Below are 16,699 nucleotides of genomic sequence, written 5' to 3' on the forward strand. Positions count from 1 at the left end.
TGCGCCCGCACTTCAGCCATAAACCCGTCCATGGGAGCTCCGACTGATGAACTTTATTTATTTGCTGGGTCTTCTCCTCAATTTGATGGCAGACGGTGAAGGTTGGAGAAAGGCAGCTTACCCTGCCACAGCCGACCTGCCTCTCACAGCTCCCGGTGGGACGCACACCTCCCCAGTTCCCCCGTCTCGGCGAGGACCAAGAGCTTTGCCCAAGCCCCCGGCCCGTGCTGCAGCTCACCCCGGAGCGCCTCAGCTCGGCCCAGCGCCGTGCTGACCTCCTGCAAAACGCCTCGTGCCAAGGGCAGTGTCGCTTACATCAGCCGCTGCTCGCTGAAACTTGATCTTTTTGCCATTTAAACTGTATGTGAATCACTAACGCTGCCCACATTCATTTCTAAATATAAGGGAAACCTGAAGTTGCAAGCAAAATTTGGCTTCGCAGTTCACGTGGGCTTGATGCAAACACGAACGTTTACGCAGAGCCGTGCTGCTGCCTTCAACTCCTCGAGGGACAGGAGGGAACAAAAGCGGGCTTGACAGCTGAGGCGTTTCAGTGTGACACTTGCTTTACAGACCACCTGAGGGCTAGCACCGTGTGAAGGTGATTTAATTGCCGGTGGTTCGGAGAAAGACAGGGAGACCTGGGTTTGCAAAGAGTCCCAGCGACCGATAGCGGGGGATATCCCCAAAAGGGGTCGCACTTCGGACACCCACCGGCCACGTTACCGGCAGCCCGCCGGCACGCACCCGCCTCTCGTCAGCCCTCCAGCACCGCCAGCTAATGAAGACATGCCGGGACAAAGCGAAACCGCTGCCTATATATCACCGCGTTATGAGACACGAGGTCGACAGCTGAGTGGCTTCAGTCGCTGAGCAGATAATGGATGCTGGATGGGGTCCAAAATTCTGAATCCCTCCCGGCCCCGGAGAGCTCTTAAAACAAGCAAGTTTTGCCATCTGCCACAGCCCCAGCGCCTCCAAGCAGAACTGACAGAGCCGCGAGGCTGCGACCGATGGGGTGAATTACGCCCGTGTGAGAAGAAAACAGGTTCAGTCGCTCTGCCGGCCCTCGAGATGTTACACACCGGCACGAAAGCCACGAGCAGAGGAGCTGGCAGGTCGGACCTGCCCACGTCGCGGGCACCCGGCCCCCAGCCTATTTTTATCAGTGGGCAGCAATGCTCTTTGAGTGATGCTCTAATGCAATAGCGCCAAATGTGTGTGCCGTGGCTTATCTGCTGTACTTGCGCGGCTAGCAGGACATATTCACATGCTCCAGAGCCTACGCCAAACTTCTACTAATAGAAGAAAAAGAGGCAGTCACTGGCTCTTGTGACTGCAGCTAACTTTCCAAATGCCAGAGCGTAACTGATGCAGACATGTCCCCTTGCGTCAGGCAGGAGCCAGGGACTGTGATTTAGAGCCTTACCCTTCTGTTTCCTAATAGTCTCGCTGGATTATCAATTTTGGATAGGTTAGTGCTGACAACTGCTACAGCCACCAGGGGCTTTGCTCAGTGAGCTCTAATGATGGGAAAAGAAAAAGGAGTTGGAAGAGGAGAAGGAAAGATATTGAAAGTGAAACACAACGGATTAAAACTTTTTGCGAGGAGAAACACACCAAGAGAGGAGCACTGGCATTTTGTGAAAGCAAGAAACAGAAGTTATATTGCAAAGGAACGACACTAAGCAAATGAAAAGAGGAAGAAGACCACAAATGTCACTCATTTGTCCCAACAAGCAACAAACGCATTCCTAAGGCTGTTAACAAATTATCAGGCGTTTATTTCCTCATTACTGCACCTATTTCATACACGGTTCTGCCAAGCCTAAGAAGCAGGAGGCAGGACTGGAGAAGCGCAGCTGCTGCTGCTCCAGCTCAAGTGGGTATTTGCTCAGATGTGCCTCATCCATGTCTAAACGGACAAAGTTCCCCGGGGCTGCAGCTGGGGGATGCAAATGCCCCCCTGCTAGTTCTGAGGACGAAACCAGCTGCTCAGTCACAGAGAGCCACAACTTTAGCACCAGCACTGGTCGCAGACAAGGCCGTAAGGAGCAGGGGTGGTTCTCCCGGACAGGCCAAGGCCTGGAAAGGTGGCGAAAAGACCAGAGCCAGGACAGGGAACGACTCGCATTTCTTTTGAAGTATACCCACCAGGCTATAGTTAACACTGACGCTGGGCTGGGAGTCAGGCTACGAAGTCTACAATGCAGACCCACAAGCACAACCCAACGAAGAGCTCTGCAGGGTCCCGGGGTGATGGAAACCAGCCACCACTGACAAGGACACGCCAGGAACCGTCAGCCAAAGCAGCCCCAGACCTACCCTGCACCAGGAACGACCGGCAGCTTGCTGACAGCCACAAACCTGTTTGCTCCTACACATTTTGTGCTCAGCAGAGGCCTGGGGGTATGCTGGGTCAGAGCACAAAGGCACCTGCAGCAGGCACTGCGGCCTCCTGTGCCATCGTATCAGCTCAGGGGCAGGGAGAGGTTTCTGATAATGGCTGCACACCGGGGCCAACACGAAGCTCTGCCACAGCATGACCTGACACCTTCCCTCCTCCCGAGCACCCAGAACCGCAGGACCCAATGCCTCAGGCATGAGGGGAACGCATGCTTGAAACGTCTGTGCAAGACCGTGTTAGAACAGGCATGGAAGGTCCAAGGGGAAAGTAAGAAGAGCCACAGGCAGCATGCAAAACAGAAGAGAAATTAATTTAAAAATATTCCGGGAACAACGTGGCAGGTATGAGATTGAAAACCAAAGCTTTCAGTTATTTCTTTGAAGATTTGAGTTGCATTAGGGAAGGCTGCCAAAATTTGTAGTGCATGTGAGCGGGACACCAGTGACTGCACCAGAAGACCTTTCAGAGCAATGTCCTACACGAGTCCTACCTTTGTAACCTGCCAGTGGTGCCCCGGGACCTCCCGGCCTCTAACAGCATGTGGTCCTAAGAGCACAGTCACCACGATTAGGTACCCAGACAAGAGCCTCCGTTCTTGGTTTGTAAGACTTCAAAGCAGCACAGTCTGCTCGCCTTTAACAAAATACGAGACACTTACCCATTAATATGCTCAACAGCTTTTGAACTCTGGAGTTTACTCCAACGATTCGGTAGAGCCCTTGCTCATTGATCCCTGGAAAAAATAAAGAGTTTATTAGGAGAATGTCAAAAGAGCTACTAACATTTCTTTCATTTCTTCGGCTTCCCTAATAGCAACAATAATTAAACCCTCTCATCAACTACATACAAAATTACAGAAGAGGGTAAAAATGGGTTTTGATGTTAGGGCTTTCATGTATTGATTAAAAGTAATGCCCCAGTTAGCTCGGGAATCAAAGACCCGAGGCCACCTTGCCACCACCCCACTAACAGGGAGCACGGGTGTACCACGAAGGATCTGCACTCAACATATAACAGAGAGGCTGTTTGGGAAAAAAATCTTACTGTGCCAATTCTTCAGGCTGAGGTTTAAGACTTCTACATGTTCTTCACACATAGCCTGGAAAAAGACCTTGAGCCAAACTACTTGCTACAGCATCCAAAGGACTTGGTGATGGATGCCCTCTTTCCCCCGAAGCACCTCAGATGGGGGATGCCTAACCTCCCAGGCTGAGGCTCTCTAAATTTTCCTTGATAACTGCAGTCGCTTTGTTTGGACTCATCTACCCATTTGTTTCCTTTTGTGGGTGGGGGGTTGTTTTTTAATTCATTTGCTCTCATATGGCTTTTAAAACTTGGCCTGAATGTTACAGAAAGTTGCGGCTAGCGTGAAAATCTCCGGGGATTCCCCTTCCTGCAGGATCCCGGCGACCCCCAGTTGCTCCCTTACTCTAGGCAGCAGCTTTTGCACGGCAAGCGTTGTAGGGGAAAGCGCCAAGTTTAAATGGCCCATGGCATGTTACATTGCCTAGGGGCAGCATGAAGACCCCAGAGAAAGAACGCCGACAGAAGTACTGCCGCTTCGGGACCCTCCTGAGCCGAAAGGTTCCTGCGATGCCTCCTTCTCACCTATTTGTGCAAGCGCAGGCATCGGCTCTCAGAAACGATGGAGAACAAGACCCAGGCTGCACCCCGAGGGGGCTCGGGCGCTGCAAGATAGCCGTCTGTGTGCACCCAGCCTTCGTGAGGGGAAGGACTGAAACGCATCCCTGCTTTCTGCCCCACAGGGGAGGACAGGCTTTGTGCCGGCACCGCACGAGGGCACGCTCCGGGGATGTCTGCGGTTTCCTCCCCTCCCTCCACACCGCAGGCAGCACAGCGCTCCCTGACTCAGCCCCGTCTCTGGTGTTTGCTTAACCGCTGCCAACCCGAGGCATGTCTCAGCAAAGGGACTTGGGGGAGCCTATTAAGTGGTTATCAGATGTGGGATGCGGAGGGTTAATGAATCATTGCTGTTCGTGAAAAGAGCAGGTAAGCAATCGCTATGCTACAAGCAGATTCAAGGCCTTCCCCCAAAACAAGACCATCTGGTGAACGGCCCTACCTCTTGTTTCAACAGCATGTATGCATTTCTTGATAATGCTGAAGCCGATATTATCCAGCTGGGCGGCTGAAAGGGAAGAGGAGAGAGAAGTGATAAACACCTAGCCGAGGGACGGAGTCACACCGAGCGTGCCATTCATCCCGCTGTCATCGCTGCCACACAAAGCACGGCTGTATCACCGCTCAAATGGGGGGGGAAGGAGAGGGAGATAAGGTAGGTGTTCAGAGAGGAGAGGCACGAGTACAGCAGTTGCACCAGGTGTAATGCAGCAACCGCACGGCGCTCATCCGTCATCAGCCTCCGCACTGCTCTGAACCCGCACCTCCCACGTCCTGCCGAGCAGCAGTGCCCCTGGCTAGGCTGGAGATTTATGTCTACAGCTGGTCAAAATATTAATTTAGGATCAAGGTGAGGTATCCTGAGGAGACCTTTGTCTGGAAACACTAGGTTGCTTGGAAAAAAAAAAAAAGGCAGAATCATAATTTTGACATGACAAATCCTTGAAAGCAGCACACAAATCAGCCTGCTTCATCTCAGAGCCAGGTAATTCCTACAAATCCCCCGAACTGTCCACCCAGCTAACCGAACCGCCGACCTGCAGGAGAGGTGGCTTCACCTCGAGGCCACCGCACGCCGGGACGGCCTGCGGGTTTGGGTTATGGGATGGAGCTCCCACGTGCTGCCTGGAGGAGCAGGGCACAGGCACTGCGCTGGCTTGCATTTCTTGCTGTGGCTTTTGAGGCGTTTTTCTGCAGATGAGAGTTTTTTCAAGGACAAACCATATGACAGGCTAGAGCACTGAAAAGTGCCAGTAAAAGGAAGAGATAGCTAAAAAGAACTGGGAAAGAGAGGTGAAAGAGAGAAGGAGATAGATACGAGCAGCAATAGCTTTCTGTGAAGGTAAATGGAGTACAGAAGTCAAAAGAATGGCAAAAGCGTGGAGGTAGAAACAGAGAGAACAGATGGCGTGTGGAAGAGCAATAGGTGCTGGGCGATGGGAACAGATTTTGCTCTGTCCAAAACCAGATTTTGCTCCTCTGTGCCCAGCAGGAGGGGACCTGTCCCCGGGGAGCAGAGCAGCAGCCCTGGGACGGCCGGTCCCTGCACCCCGAGGTGCCTGCACCCCGCTGCAGGCAGCCGCTCCTGCCTGCCCCGTGATGCAATGGCACGAAGGTAACGCACCACGTCCCACGGACCTCCCTCCTGGGCAGGTGGGCGCCGCTCAAGAACTGCCCCTTCTTTTATTAGCACAAGTGAAACATTTATTTAGGACAAACTAGGACGTCTGGAAGGCACCTCACCCTGCCTGCGAGTCAGATCTAAAAGATCCGTGTTAATGCAATGTAAAACCCAATTAACTCATGCCATTGCAGGTTTTCCTGTTTAATTTTCAGGGGTTACTAATACATGGATACAAATACTTGCTGGAAGGAGATTTTGTCCTCGTCAGCTCTCTACTGCTGTGTGGGAAACACCGCCCACAGGCAGTAATTTGTCAAGAAAAATTACTTCCCCCTAGACAATGGTCTGGGCAACCTTGCGCAGGGCAGAAGTCCCTCGGAGGGTTGGGGAACCCACCGGGGACCCACTCCCCGTGAACCGGACACGAGGGGATGTCGCGTTGGTAGAGATGTGGCACCGCAGCTTGTCTGGAGCCCAACAGCAACGGAGGAGATCCCGGGGCTGGCAGTGTCCTCACGGCAGGGCACAAGTGATTTTATTCCTGTCATTCTCCCCGCTCACACCATTTACTGGAGCACGGATTCACTGCTGGTTCACAAGAAGCTGCCAGTTCGCTGGCTGCCTGTGGCTTGCATGGTGCCATCCCTTACTAATCACTCGCTTCGTGTTCTCTGCCGGCATTGTTACTGGCCTGATGAATGGCACAAAAACCTGAGACAGTAAAACAGCTCTATTGTATTTTTCTGGGCAAGAACACCGGAGCGCCGAGCCAACATAAGCGCGCAGGCCGGAGGATGCCTGTGCCGCAGGATGTGCAAACATCCCGGAGCTGCGGGGTGCTTCGCTGGGCACCCGGAGGGCTCCCCAGCACAGCTCCCAGCTGCGCTGCGAGCACAGACACAACAAGAAGTCAACACGCCGCCGAACGGCAACACAACGCTACAGCACCCTAGATTACTGAAATCCACAACCGTGGGGGTACTTGCAGAGCCAGCAACTGTGGGGTGGAAACTGTACAGGCAGAGAGAGTTCAGCAGGGCTTAAGTTGGCTTAGTCCTGACCCTAACCCTGGTCTTTTGCTGTCCCTGCGCGGTGCTATCCAGCCAATACAGCTCGCCATTTCAGGCTCTCTACCACACACTTCAAGTGCCAGCCATCCCTGTGGACCAGCAGGTTTCACTCGGTCCCCAGCACGCTTGGATTTGAGCACAAGACCCTTACAAGCACCGGACCTCCTCCCCGTGTGCCCCTCTCAGAGCCCGGCAAGCAGGGGCTGAGCAGGAGGCTAGCCCGCACCTCCCGGTGGTGCTCGGTAGTAGCAGCGCTAAGAAGCAGGAGCAGCCCCTCCGGATGGAAATGACTGAGCATAATCCTCCCAAGTAGATGAATAAGCTCTTCAACTCGTTGCTGAGCTCTGGATCAGGAAAGGTCAGGGATTTATTTGCAGTAGTTATATCCAGAAATAATATCTGATTAAATATCCAAAGTGCCTTTATTCATCCTTAAATTTAACTTTTAATGAGCATCATAAAAGCTTGATTTCCCCTCTCACAGAAGCAGCTTCTCTTTATCTCATTCATTTACCCAATGATTCAGTACTGCACCAGCACAGATCAAAGGCAGATTTGTATCTGCTGCGCTCCCGATCCTCACGCTCGCTCCGCTCACCCCGGCAGCAAAACGACGGGCAGCCCCGAGCTTCCATTCGGCACCACCACTAGAGCAAAGCAGATGCAGGCAGGTGTGGACAGCAGGGACAGGACCCCCCAGCCCACGCTCAGATTTAAACCCTTGTGGAGCTGCCTCCTGCCATCAGCTGCGGCCAGGGAACAAAAGAGGGAAGGCAGCAGCGAAGAGCAAACTCTCAGATCTGCCACAGAGAAGCGCGGCCAATCTCCGCTCTGCACAACAGGCAGCCCTAATTCCCCTCCTATATATTTAAAAGTGCCTCTCAGTCGTCGGAGGCAGTGGATTCACAGCGCCTGTTCTCAGCAGAGGCAGTATGTCACTCTGTTCATGCACCCAAACACGCTGTAGGGGCAAAGCCTACAGCCCTCCCTCCTGCGGTTTTTCTGTCCCTGCAGGCTCCCCTTCCCCAGGGGACAGACGCCAAAGCCAGCTTCCAGCCCGAGGTGCACACCACGGGCTGCTCACACAAGACCAGCACTCCAGCGCACAGCTGAGAGGCGGCATTCACACTGCAACCTCGCAGAAATCTTTTACGTTAGCAAAGGCGATGCAGGTTGTGCTACAGCTGTTGCACGCACACACACACACGTACTGAACTGACCTTCATGTGGCATCACATTTCTAGTGCTACTGAGCTGGTCTCATCCTGTTCTATTTTTGCCTACAAGATTATTTCTATTTAATCCATTAATTCTTCTACTTTACGCTGATATGGCATATCAGAGCATCGGTAAGGGGGCAAGAAGACGGTCAGCTCTGTTTAGCCTCAGGCAACCTTGCTGACTCCAGATGTGTACGCGTCGGTCACGGCAACGCAAGGTCAGCACAGGCTCTTCTGCACACCCCACCACATGTCCATGCCGTATAACAAAGTGCCGTGATGATGATGATGATGACCATGAGCTCTTTCAAAGACTACTGTGGTATTAAGAGCCACGGAGAGAGAGAAAAGTTTTCAGCCTTAGCTCAGGTCTCAAGCTAGCAGAGAGCTGCCAGAGCTGCCAAGCCGTGGGGAGGACCGCAGAGTGCCGCCAGGGCACTCACAGGACTCGAGGCCTGCAAAGAGCTTGTGCAAATAAAGACAGCCTTTGATGGGGTCCTGAGCTAGATGGGCAACCAAGTGGATATGAATCAAGGAGGGGAAAATGGTGGGGAGCAGAAAGGAAAGGAGTTTTTTTGTGCTTTGCCATGCAATATGCACAAACAGCCTAGAGGATTTGTTTCCACAGAGCAGAGCAAGCCCCCTTGGTTTGCGAACCAGTGCATCTAAATTCATCCAGCCCTAGCGGTTCGCTGATACCTGCTCCCCCCCAGCACTCTGCACTGCTTCCTCCCAGCTCCCAAAGAAGATTAAGATAAATCACCCGGCAGGCTGATGGCCATCTGGCCACACAGCAGGATGTAAAATCCAAAAGCTCTGTAAAATTAGACAGTGGCCAAAAAGCAGACCTCGCTATAGTGCTCTGAATCTCTTTCAGACTGCCATAAGTACGAGCAGGAAGCAGAGTTATATAGGTTTTCAGGGTCAGGAATTGCATCCGGACTCCATTCAATCATTACACTCATTTCAAGTCCTTATAGGAAGCTCCTGTATCAAGGGCTCCGTGGCACGAAGCCAGCCTCCAAATCAATTTGAAGTGTAGCTCGTGAGGCAAGCGGCTCGCTACAGGCATGGTTTTAATGAGTGCTAAAGCAGAGTCAGATGTCTGAACATATCAGCAGCGGCCCAGCGAGAGGCGTATGTGAAAATAATTGCCACCAGACCGCGTAGGAGCAGGGCTACGTAAGCAGCCTTCGTTTTGGGGTCCCAGCACACCCCGCAACACAGGGCTGGTGGGTAGGGTCTCCCCAGCACAAAACTGGGATTGCTCTCACTTAAAGGTGAAAATCAACACGGAAAAGACACTGAAACACGAGCAACTTTGCCACGGCCTCCTCAGCTGATTAAATCTCATCTTCGTACTCATCTGGTGAAGAGGAGCGGGGAGAAACTTGGCACTTGGGCCTCTGTCAAAGTCTCGCTGCCCTTTGCCAAAGGCTGATCTGCTCCGGAGCGCGGCACAGCACAGCACTCCCCCCCAGCACTGCACACAGACAGCTCCCCAGAGCCGCACGGGAAGCCCAGCGCCGGGACCTGGCACAGGAGGCACGGGGAGAGGCTGCCCCAGCCCGGGACAAACGGGCTTTCTCCTCAGAGCCACCAGCCTGCAGCACGCCCAGCCGCCAGGGCCGGCAATGCAACGCGGCCGCGCCAGCCGAAGGAAGCACCGCGGGGCTGCGCGGCTGGGCACAGGGCACGGGGCCCTCCTGCTGATGGCAGTGCCACCAGCTCAGCACCCCGCAGGGTGCCAGTGCCCCTCCAGCACAAGCGCCCGTCCCAGACTGACCCAGGAAAACAACCTCCATGCCCGCAGCAGGCAGCCCTTCCCTAAGGAAACCCTAAGCAGGCATTTAGGAGCCCCTACACGGGATCTGCTGCAAGCCTGGCAGCTGAAAACTAGGATTAGACAACACAATGACCCTGGGAAAGCCACGCACGCATCCGACTCGAGCTGTTCCCATTTATCCAAGAGCCGCCAGCACCCTGCAGGATGACTCCAGCCTAAGTCACCAGCCCCACGAGGATCGCTGGCTGACAGCACGTAAGACGGAAAGGTCACAGTTTGACAAGCACTTCTTTCAGAAGCAGTAATTGCTTCAGTGATCCTTCCTCCCCGCCCCCAACCCAAATGTTTTCCCTGCTTTTGCATCACCCCTCAATGAAGTTTAGAAAATGGTTATTTTGAACAGCTTCTGAGCCAAACCGACACACGCTGTCCTGGCACAGCGAGGGGCCGAGCACAGGGAACACACAGAGCGGTGGCAATTAATGGCCAGAGCAGGACAGAGCTGAGTAAGTCCCGTTCTCTATCCCTAAAAAACTTATTTTGGTCCTCTGCAAAATGGAGAAAACACTGAGCTGTTCCAGGCAGGCTTCATGTTTGGCAAGGGCACTGTCTGTGCTGCCCTTCCCAGGCTGAGCCCGGTGTGTACCTGCGAGGTTCACTTGGGTCCCCACCACCACGAGGACAACGTGGGAGACCGACGTGGAGGGGAGAAGCCACATCGCAGAGAGCAGAAATGAGGAAGAGCCTGCTTCATGCCAGGGCTGAAAATGGACACAAGGAAAATTACCTGCAAATTATACCTATTATTGTGAGAAAAATGCTTCTACTCAAGATGAAAATGCCCTGTCTGAGGCAGCACAAAAATGGGCTGATTACTGGCCATCAGTGCGGGCCGGGCTCCTGCGTGACCGATGACTTGGGGAAGGAGGGGAGGATCCGCTCCGAGCCTCGCAGGTACGGCAGTTCAGGGAAATGGCCCAGCTACGGGTTTTGAACCAAAGGGCATGAGAGCTGGGACTTGGTGCCACTGCTCCTCTAAGAGAAACAAATGCTTTCTTGACTCAGGTCTTTGCCTGAACTATGGTAAAAACAGCCTATTTTTCCAAGGGGTTGTTGGTGACGATGCTGACTCGGTGGGACCTCTGTAGTCCTTACACTGTGTTCCAGTTCCCCCTTGGAAAAAGCAAGTGTGTTCTCCAGGTTCTGGCCCAGCACGGCAAGTTGGTCACTGCAAGCTGCCACCTGCACCGTTTGCTCCAACGCACGAAAGGAACCGGCCCCGAGGGATGCTGGCACCTGGGGAACGAGGGAACCGCCCGACCCCGCTCTCCGTGACCGTGGGCCCGGCCGCCCCAGCTCTGTGCCCGTCCCCAGCTGGGTGGCTCTCTCCCGGGGCCACCCTGCAGTCCCCACGCTCACCCCCATCACCCCGTCCCGGTGGCGCCGCCGCCAGCAGCCCAGCCTCCCCGCCGGGGCTGCGAACTGCACGGCACAGACATTTCTCAGGGGCCCTGCTTAGAAAGGGATACTTACTGCCTTCGCTTTGGTTGTCCTTGTTCGAGTTGTAGACCTGGAAAACACAAGAAGAAAGCCTTATGAAGACCTGGCTCCAGCTGGGACGGGACCGCGGACCCACCTCGTGTCACCCGCTGGCGGCAGCTTTTGGAGCACCTGCCCCGGCCCCACCGGCGAGGTCCCAGGGCCCGCAGAGACTTCGCCAGCAGGTGCCCCAGCCCTGGGGCTGTGCTGAAACAACACCCAGAGCACTTCCCAAAAAGGGGGAATGCAAATGGGACAGAATAGGTGGGAATGGAAACTAAATGGGCTTTAAAAGCAAACAGAGAGGGGCATTCCCCTCTTCCTTGCTCTTCTCAAACACGTAAAGGTTATAAAACTCGGAGCAAAGCAGGCAGCTCCCTTCGTGTCGTGAGCACTGCAGTAACATCTGGCAGGCGCTCCTCAGGCCAGGAGCAGCCTTCCCCACTCGCATGCACTTACAGTGAATAAATGAGTCAGGCAAAGAGTAAGAGAGGAGAAGGAAAGTGAGTTCAGGGAGGACGTGAAATGCAGCAGGATGAGCCACCCTCAGAGGCGATGCTGTGACTTCATCCCGAGACTCCTGTCTCCAAATACCAGTGCTCTTCCTCCTGCCCTGACCCCTGTTACAGCTTGGCTACTTTAGATTAAAGCAGAGCTTCAGTGGGTTACAAGAAAAAGGGGGAAATGACAGCAGAAGGTTTTAATCACAGTCTAAGCATGATTTAAAAACCTAGCACAACGAAAAGGTGTAAGGAGATCAGCCTTCAGACCCAAACAGGCTGTATTTCTCTAGCCCAATAGATGAAGATGTTAAAACAAAAAAAAAAGTCCTTCATCAACCCAGAGCTGAAACAAACACACACGGCACTCGGTCAGCATCACAAGCTGGAGCTGAGTGTGGCAGCATCCATCAGAACAGGAAAAAAGCCTGTGTGGGCCGTTAAACAAAGCCGCGGGCGTGCACACCCTTCCTCTCCCAGGGAACAAAGCTGGGAGCCCCCTTCCACAGGGACCGAAGCTCAGGGAACTGATTTAATCACATGCTGCAGCCAGAAATAGCAAGCGGGGAAGGAAAGTTTCCACGGGCGGCGATGTTGATAGCAACACGCCAGGCAGCAGGGACCACACATCGCCCCCGAGGGCAGCGGCAGGAGGAGAGGCCCCTCCTCTGCCGTCAGGCGGCTCCCGGCCCTTCGCACCGCGGGCACGAAGGAGCGCCGAGGCCGGGGGATGCACGAGCTGCCCCGGGTGCTTCCAGCGGGGCTGCCACGGCCGGGATGCGCCCCACACCTCCGGCAGAAGCAGAGGCCGGGAAGGGGAGAGGATCCTGCCCTCGGGAACGGTGCCAGCCGTGGCCGGACGGGCGCTGCTGAGCTGCGGGTGCCCCAGCAGCGGCTCCAACCCAACGGCCCCTCACCCCCGCCCCCAAAAAGCGACCCCCGAACGGCTGTGCGCCACACGGCGCTTCCGCACTCTCACTGTGAAGTCACTTAACCCAGACGCCTTCCTCGGAGCTCGACAAAACCCCACGGTGTTCCTGCGCTCCCCTGCCTCTCGCAGCCAGCACCACGAGGCTGCAGCTCCACGCCTGCGGTGCCAAGGTGGGCCCGGAGCAGCTCCCGCTCCAGCTGCACGTGCCAGTCAGGACGGCGAGCCGAATGAGGAAACTCCGTCAGCGGTAAAGACATCTTTCTGTTCAGATATCTCCCGCAGGTTTATTTTTAACCCTCGATGCCACGCGCCAGCCGGGGGGCAGCAGGCACTTGCAGGCTCCGTGACCCAGGGAGCGCCCCCCTGCAGCCACAAATCCTACAGATCAGCTCGAAACCAGGGTACGGGCACAGACTGACCCCACCGTGCTAGATCCCCCCCTCCTGCAGGGTTTCCCAAGGAGCACCTTCCCTCTCCTGCTCCCAGGGGCCCAGCTACGTAGCGGAGGACAAAGTGAAGATTTTGTTTGCAGGAGAAAAGCCCATCGTCCCACATCTGGAAACTGGGGGATGAACCAGCAGCAAACGCAGCCAGTCAGCAAGTGAGCTTTCCTCCAGGAGCAGCGTTTGTATCAAGAAAATAAAAATAAGCGAAAAGAGGGAAGGAAATACGCAGCAGGCTCCTCCGCCAGCAGCGCAGCCTCGCGGCCCTGGCCACGAAGCCAGCTTTCTCTAATAACGCTTCTCTCCAGCTCCGCTTACACCCCCGAGGAGCTGCTGAAGGAGCAGGCAGAGCTCCGCTAACTCCAGCTCACCAGAGGCTCGCAGAGCGCACGGCCCTCCCTGGGGACCCCGCTGGGGCTCGGAGCCCGGCCCCGTGCCCAGGCTGACCGCAGCAGCCCACACCCGCAGCTGCGTGCAGCAAAGGGCGGCTGGGACCCCACAGCTTCGTCTGCCGCCTGCGGCAGGTCACTGTCCCCGAGGCCCCGGCTGTCAGCGTCCTGCTCTGCCCGGGGCTGCGGCCCCGGCCCAGCCACCTGCCCTCACTGAGCGTGCACCAGCTCCTGTGCTTGGGACAGCAAGCGTTTTCCGTTTTTCTGGGTCCACGCAGGTTTCAGCCCCTTGCTCTGGCACCTGACGCGCTTCCCAGCACGGCTTCGTCGTCCGCTGTCCTTCTCCCGACGGCTTCCTCTGCTGCCCAGGCCCCAAGCACGGTCACGCAGCTCCGAGTTACGGCACGCAGCCCATCAGCCGCAGAAGAAAATGTGTCTGCCTGCATATTCGTTCTTCCAATTTGGTTAAATGAAACCATAGAGATGTTATTAATCATCAGAGACTGTTCTTTAAAAAAAAGAGAGAGGACAGACAAGGAAACGCAGTATGCTTATGCCATTAACTGCAAAGTATGCACACGGCATAAAGGAAATTTCACACAGAGGTCAGCTGTGCAACCATAAAACAAGAAGGTACCGTCGTCCTACACCCATCTTGCTAAGGACAAACCTTTTAGCCACCGCCAGTGCGGTAATGCACTGACACCACGCTACAACATCAAAGTTGTAACCGAGCCCCAATTCTGTAACGTCCTTTCCTTTTCCAAGACAATCATTAGATTTTATAAAAAGAACTTTTGCTATACCAAAAAGCATTTGCTCGGAGGTGAAGGGCCGATGCGCCGCGTATCGCGTGTGGGAATACTTAGTTATAAAACTCACAGAACTGGGGCTAGTGACTAACTTGGAGACAAATCCCTACCCTGCGGCGCTTCGCTCGCTTTAAAAGTCATTCTCTTGCTAATTATTCCCATTTGATCATATCATCAGAGCCAAACTATCTTTACCAGGAAGTTTCAGAGGTGATGTTAATAGAAAAAATATTTATTAACCTAATACAGAATTTGCTTGAAGCCTTGAATTTAGTCTTCTAAATTCATACTGTAGATGGTCAAATATCTCGAACAAAATCGGATTGTGTCTTTCTTAGTGGAAACTACTGCTTGCTTAATTTCGGCAGAGTCATGGCTATTTGGAGGCTTAAACAAGGCCTCCCTAAGCCACCTTTCCGATGTAATTTTGAAAAATTCTGAGACTGACCTGTAAGTAAAGCAGAGGCTTTTAGGTTCTATGAACCTAATTCTCCAGTTTTTACAACCTGATCCTAAAAAAAGGCACACGTGAGCATGCAAAGAGCCAACAGCTAACAACTGACTGCCTGGAGGTTGTTTAGGGTGAAACGACATTGTGGGTAAAGAAAAGGAAAAAAAGAAGTAAATGGGGTTTGGAAGGGGAACTAAGAACAGGAGATGTTAAGTAATTTTATGTTTATTTCCTCATTTCAGATTTCACACTGGTTTGGCCATGATGTCTATTAACCTCCGTGATAAATTAACTATGCTTTCATATGGCAATTGCATGTTTGCACACATCCTTTCTATAAAACAACTCCATTCCATACACAAAATGGGTTTTTACTTAAAATTCAAACTGGCCCAACCAAAGCTGTAACACTTAAGAGGCTGCACGGTGTTTGGGCACAGTTCTGCAAATCTGTCAGGTTCAAATACTGGAGCAAGATTCTGCCTAAATGGCTGAAAACCAGGTGAAAGAACTGTCTAGCTTCTCAGAGGCAGGAGGTAGATGAAATTTATAGAAATCCTTAACCAACAGTAATGTCAGCTGCCCTGTTTTGCAGCCACAGACAGAGGGATCTCCACTTGAGAAGGAAACCATCATTTCAGTTACCTAGACCATGTCCTGGCCTGGAAGATGCCTCCTTACACTCCTTTTAGAATCATAGAATATCCCGAGTTGGAAGGGACCCGTAAGGATCATCAACTCCAACTCCTGGACTAGTACTGGCACCTACTCTTCAACCTAGACTTTGTATTTAGACTAAAACTTACTGTCAAAATTGGCCAGTCCTGCCAGATTTCCTTGGTCTCCCTGGAGGAGCGCAGTGTTTGCAAAGCCATGAGCAATAGAAGGAAATGCTGCAATGTTATGCAATTTCCTTGTGATTCATATTCAGAAATCCTCAAAACAACCATGAACGAGTTTTTCAACTTTGAGTTCAGAAGACGAAGAGGCCAAAAATGTATAAATAGAAGTCATTATGTTCCCTCAGAATTGGTAGTCCAGCTGGCTTGCCAGCCACCCAAGGACAGGTTTTGAAGACACGGACAGGAGAACCGCAGACATTTTTGGAATCTTTTAATAAATGATCAGGGGAAATAGTTGGAAAAAAACAGCATACAGGCTGGAGTCCAGCTCGGATTTACTCAGACAAGACCTAGGTCAAAGTACATGGTGTAGACATTAGGACGGCGCAGGGTGGTGCCTGCAGTCCCCCAAGCCACGAAGCAGCTGCTGCACCAGGGGTTGCTCAGCCCCACAGTGGGAACCTGGTGCTGGAACTCCTCCCACCCCTTTGTCCACCCAACGGCCCTGCAATAGAGTGCTCCGACGATCTGCTTGGAAGTCTTTCCTCCTAGCCTCTCACTCGGACGCTAATGAAGCACCTGATCGCTTTCCCACAGGCCAGACCCTAAGGTCTTCATCCTCTTGAGAGCATAATGGAAACTGAAGTGCATCGAGCTCAGCCCTAGAGAATTTATTCCAAATCATTCACAAAGAACTGAAAGCCTGAGAAACAGCAACCATTGAGGAAAAGGCTTATGAAAATGCCTGGACAAAAAAGCCTCTGGGATGTTGCACAGTGCTCAGGCGCTCTCAGGAAAAGACCAGAGAAGACCAACTCCAGCGTTCCCTTAAAGCTGTGGTAGCACACAAAGCCCTCCTCTGACGAACTATAGTGGAGACGCTATAGGTTACAAACTGGTTTTACACGGAGATCTTGGGTAACTCAAAATGATTTCAAGAGAGTAAAACCTCTGAGAATTATTTAGCACATATTCAGCTTAGAAGATAAGGCATTACTTTCTTTTTACTGTTTTTGTTGCCAAATACTCCATTATTTCACAGCA

At 53.1% G+C, this 16,699-nt stretch overlaps 1 protein-coding gene across 5 annotated transcripts in view; it reads right to left on the reverse strand.

Annotated features, from left to right (window-relative positions):
* Positions 1 to 16,699, reverse strand: part of ARHGAP26 (Rho GTPase activating protein 26) — a 132,403-nt gene that overhangs the window by 67,653 nt on the left and 48,051 nt on the right. For all 5 annotated transcript variants that reach the window (XR_014572334.1, XM_083798702.1, XM_083798700.1 and 2 more), the window contains exons 12-14: positions 11,282 to 11,318; positions 4,491 to 4,556; positions 3,066 to 3,140 (exon numbers count right to left, since the gene is read on the reverse strand). Coding sequence is in view for 4 of the 5 variants with exons in the window: in XM_083798702.1 (XP_083654828.1) it covers positions 3,066 to 3,140; positions 4,491 to 4,556; positions 11,282 to 11,318 (178 nt within the window). In the remaining variant the exon portion in view is untranslated. The remainder of the gene's footprint in view (positions 1 to 3,065; positions 3,141 to 4,490; positions 4,557 to 11,281; positions 11,319 to 16,699) is intronic.

This window comes from Anser anser (assembly GCF_964211835.1).
Source record: "Anser anser genome assembly, chromosome: 14".
Lineage (NCBI taxonomy): Eukaryota > Metazoa > Chordata > Aves > Anseriformes > Anatidae > Anser > Anser anser.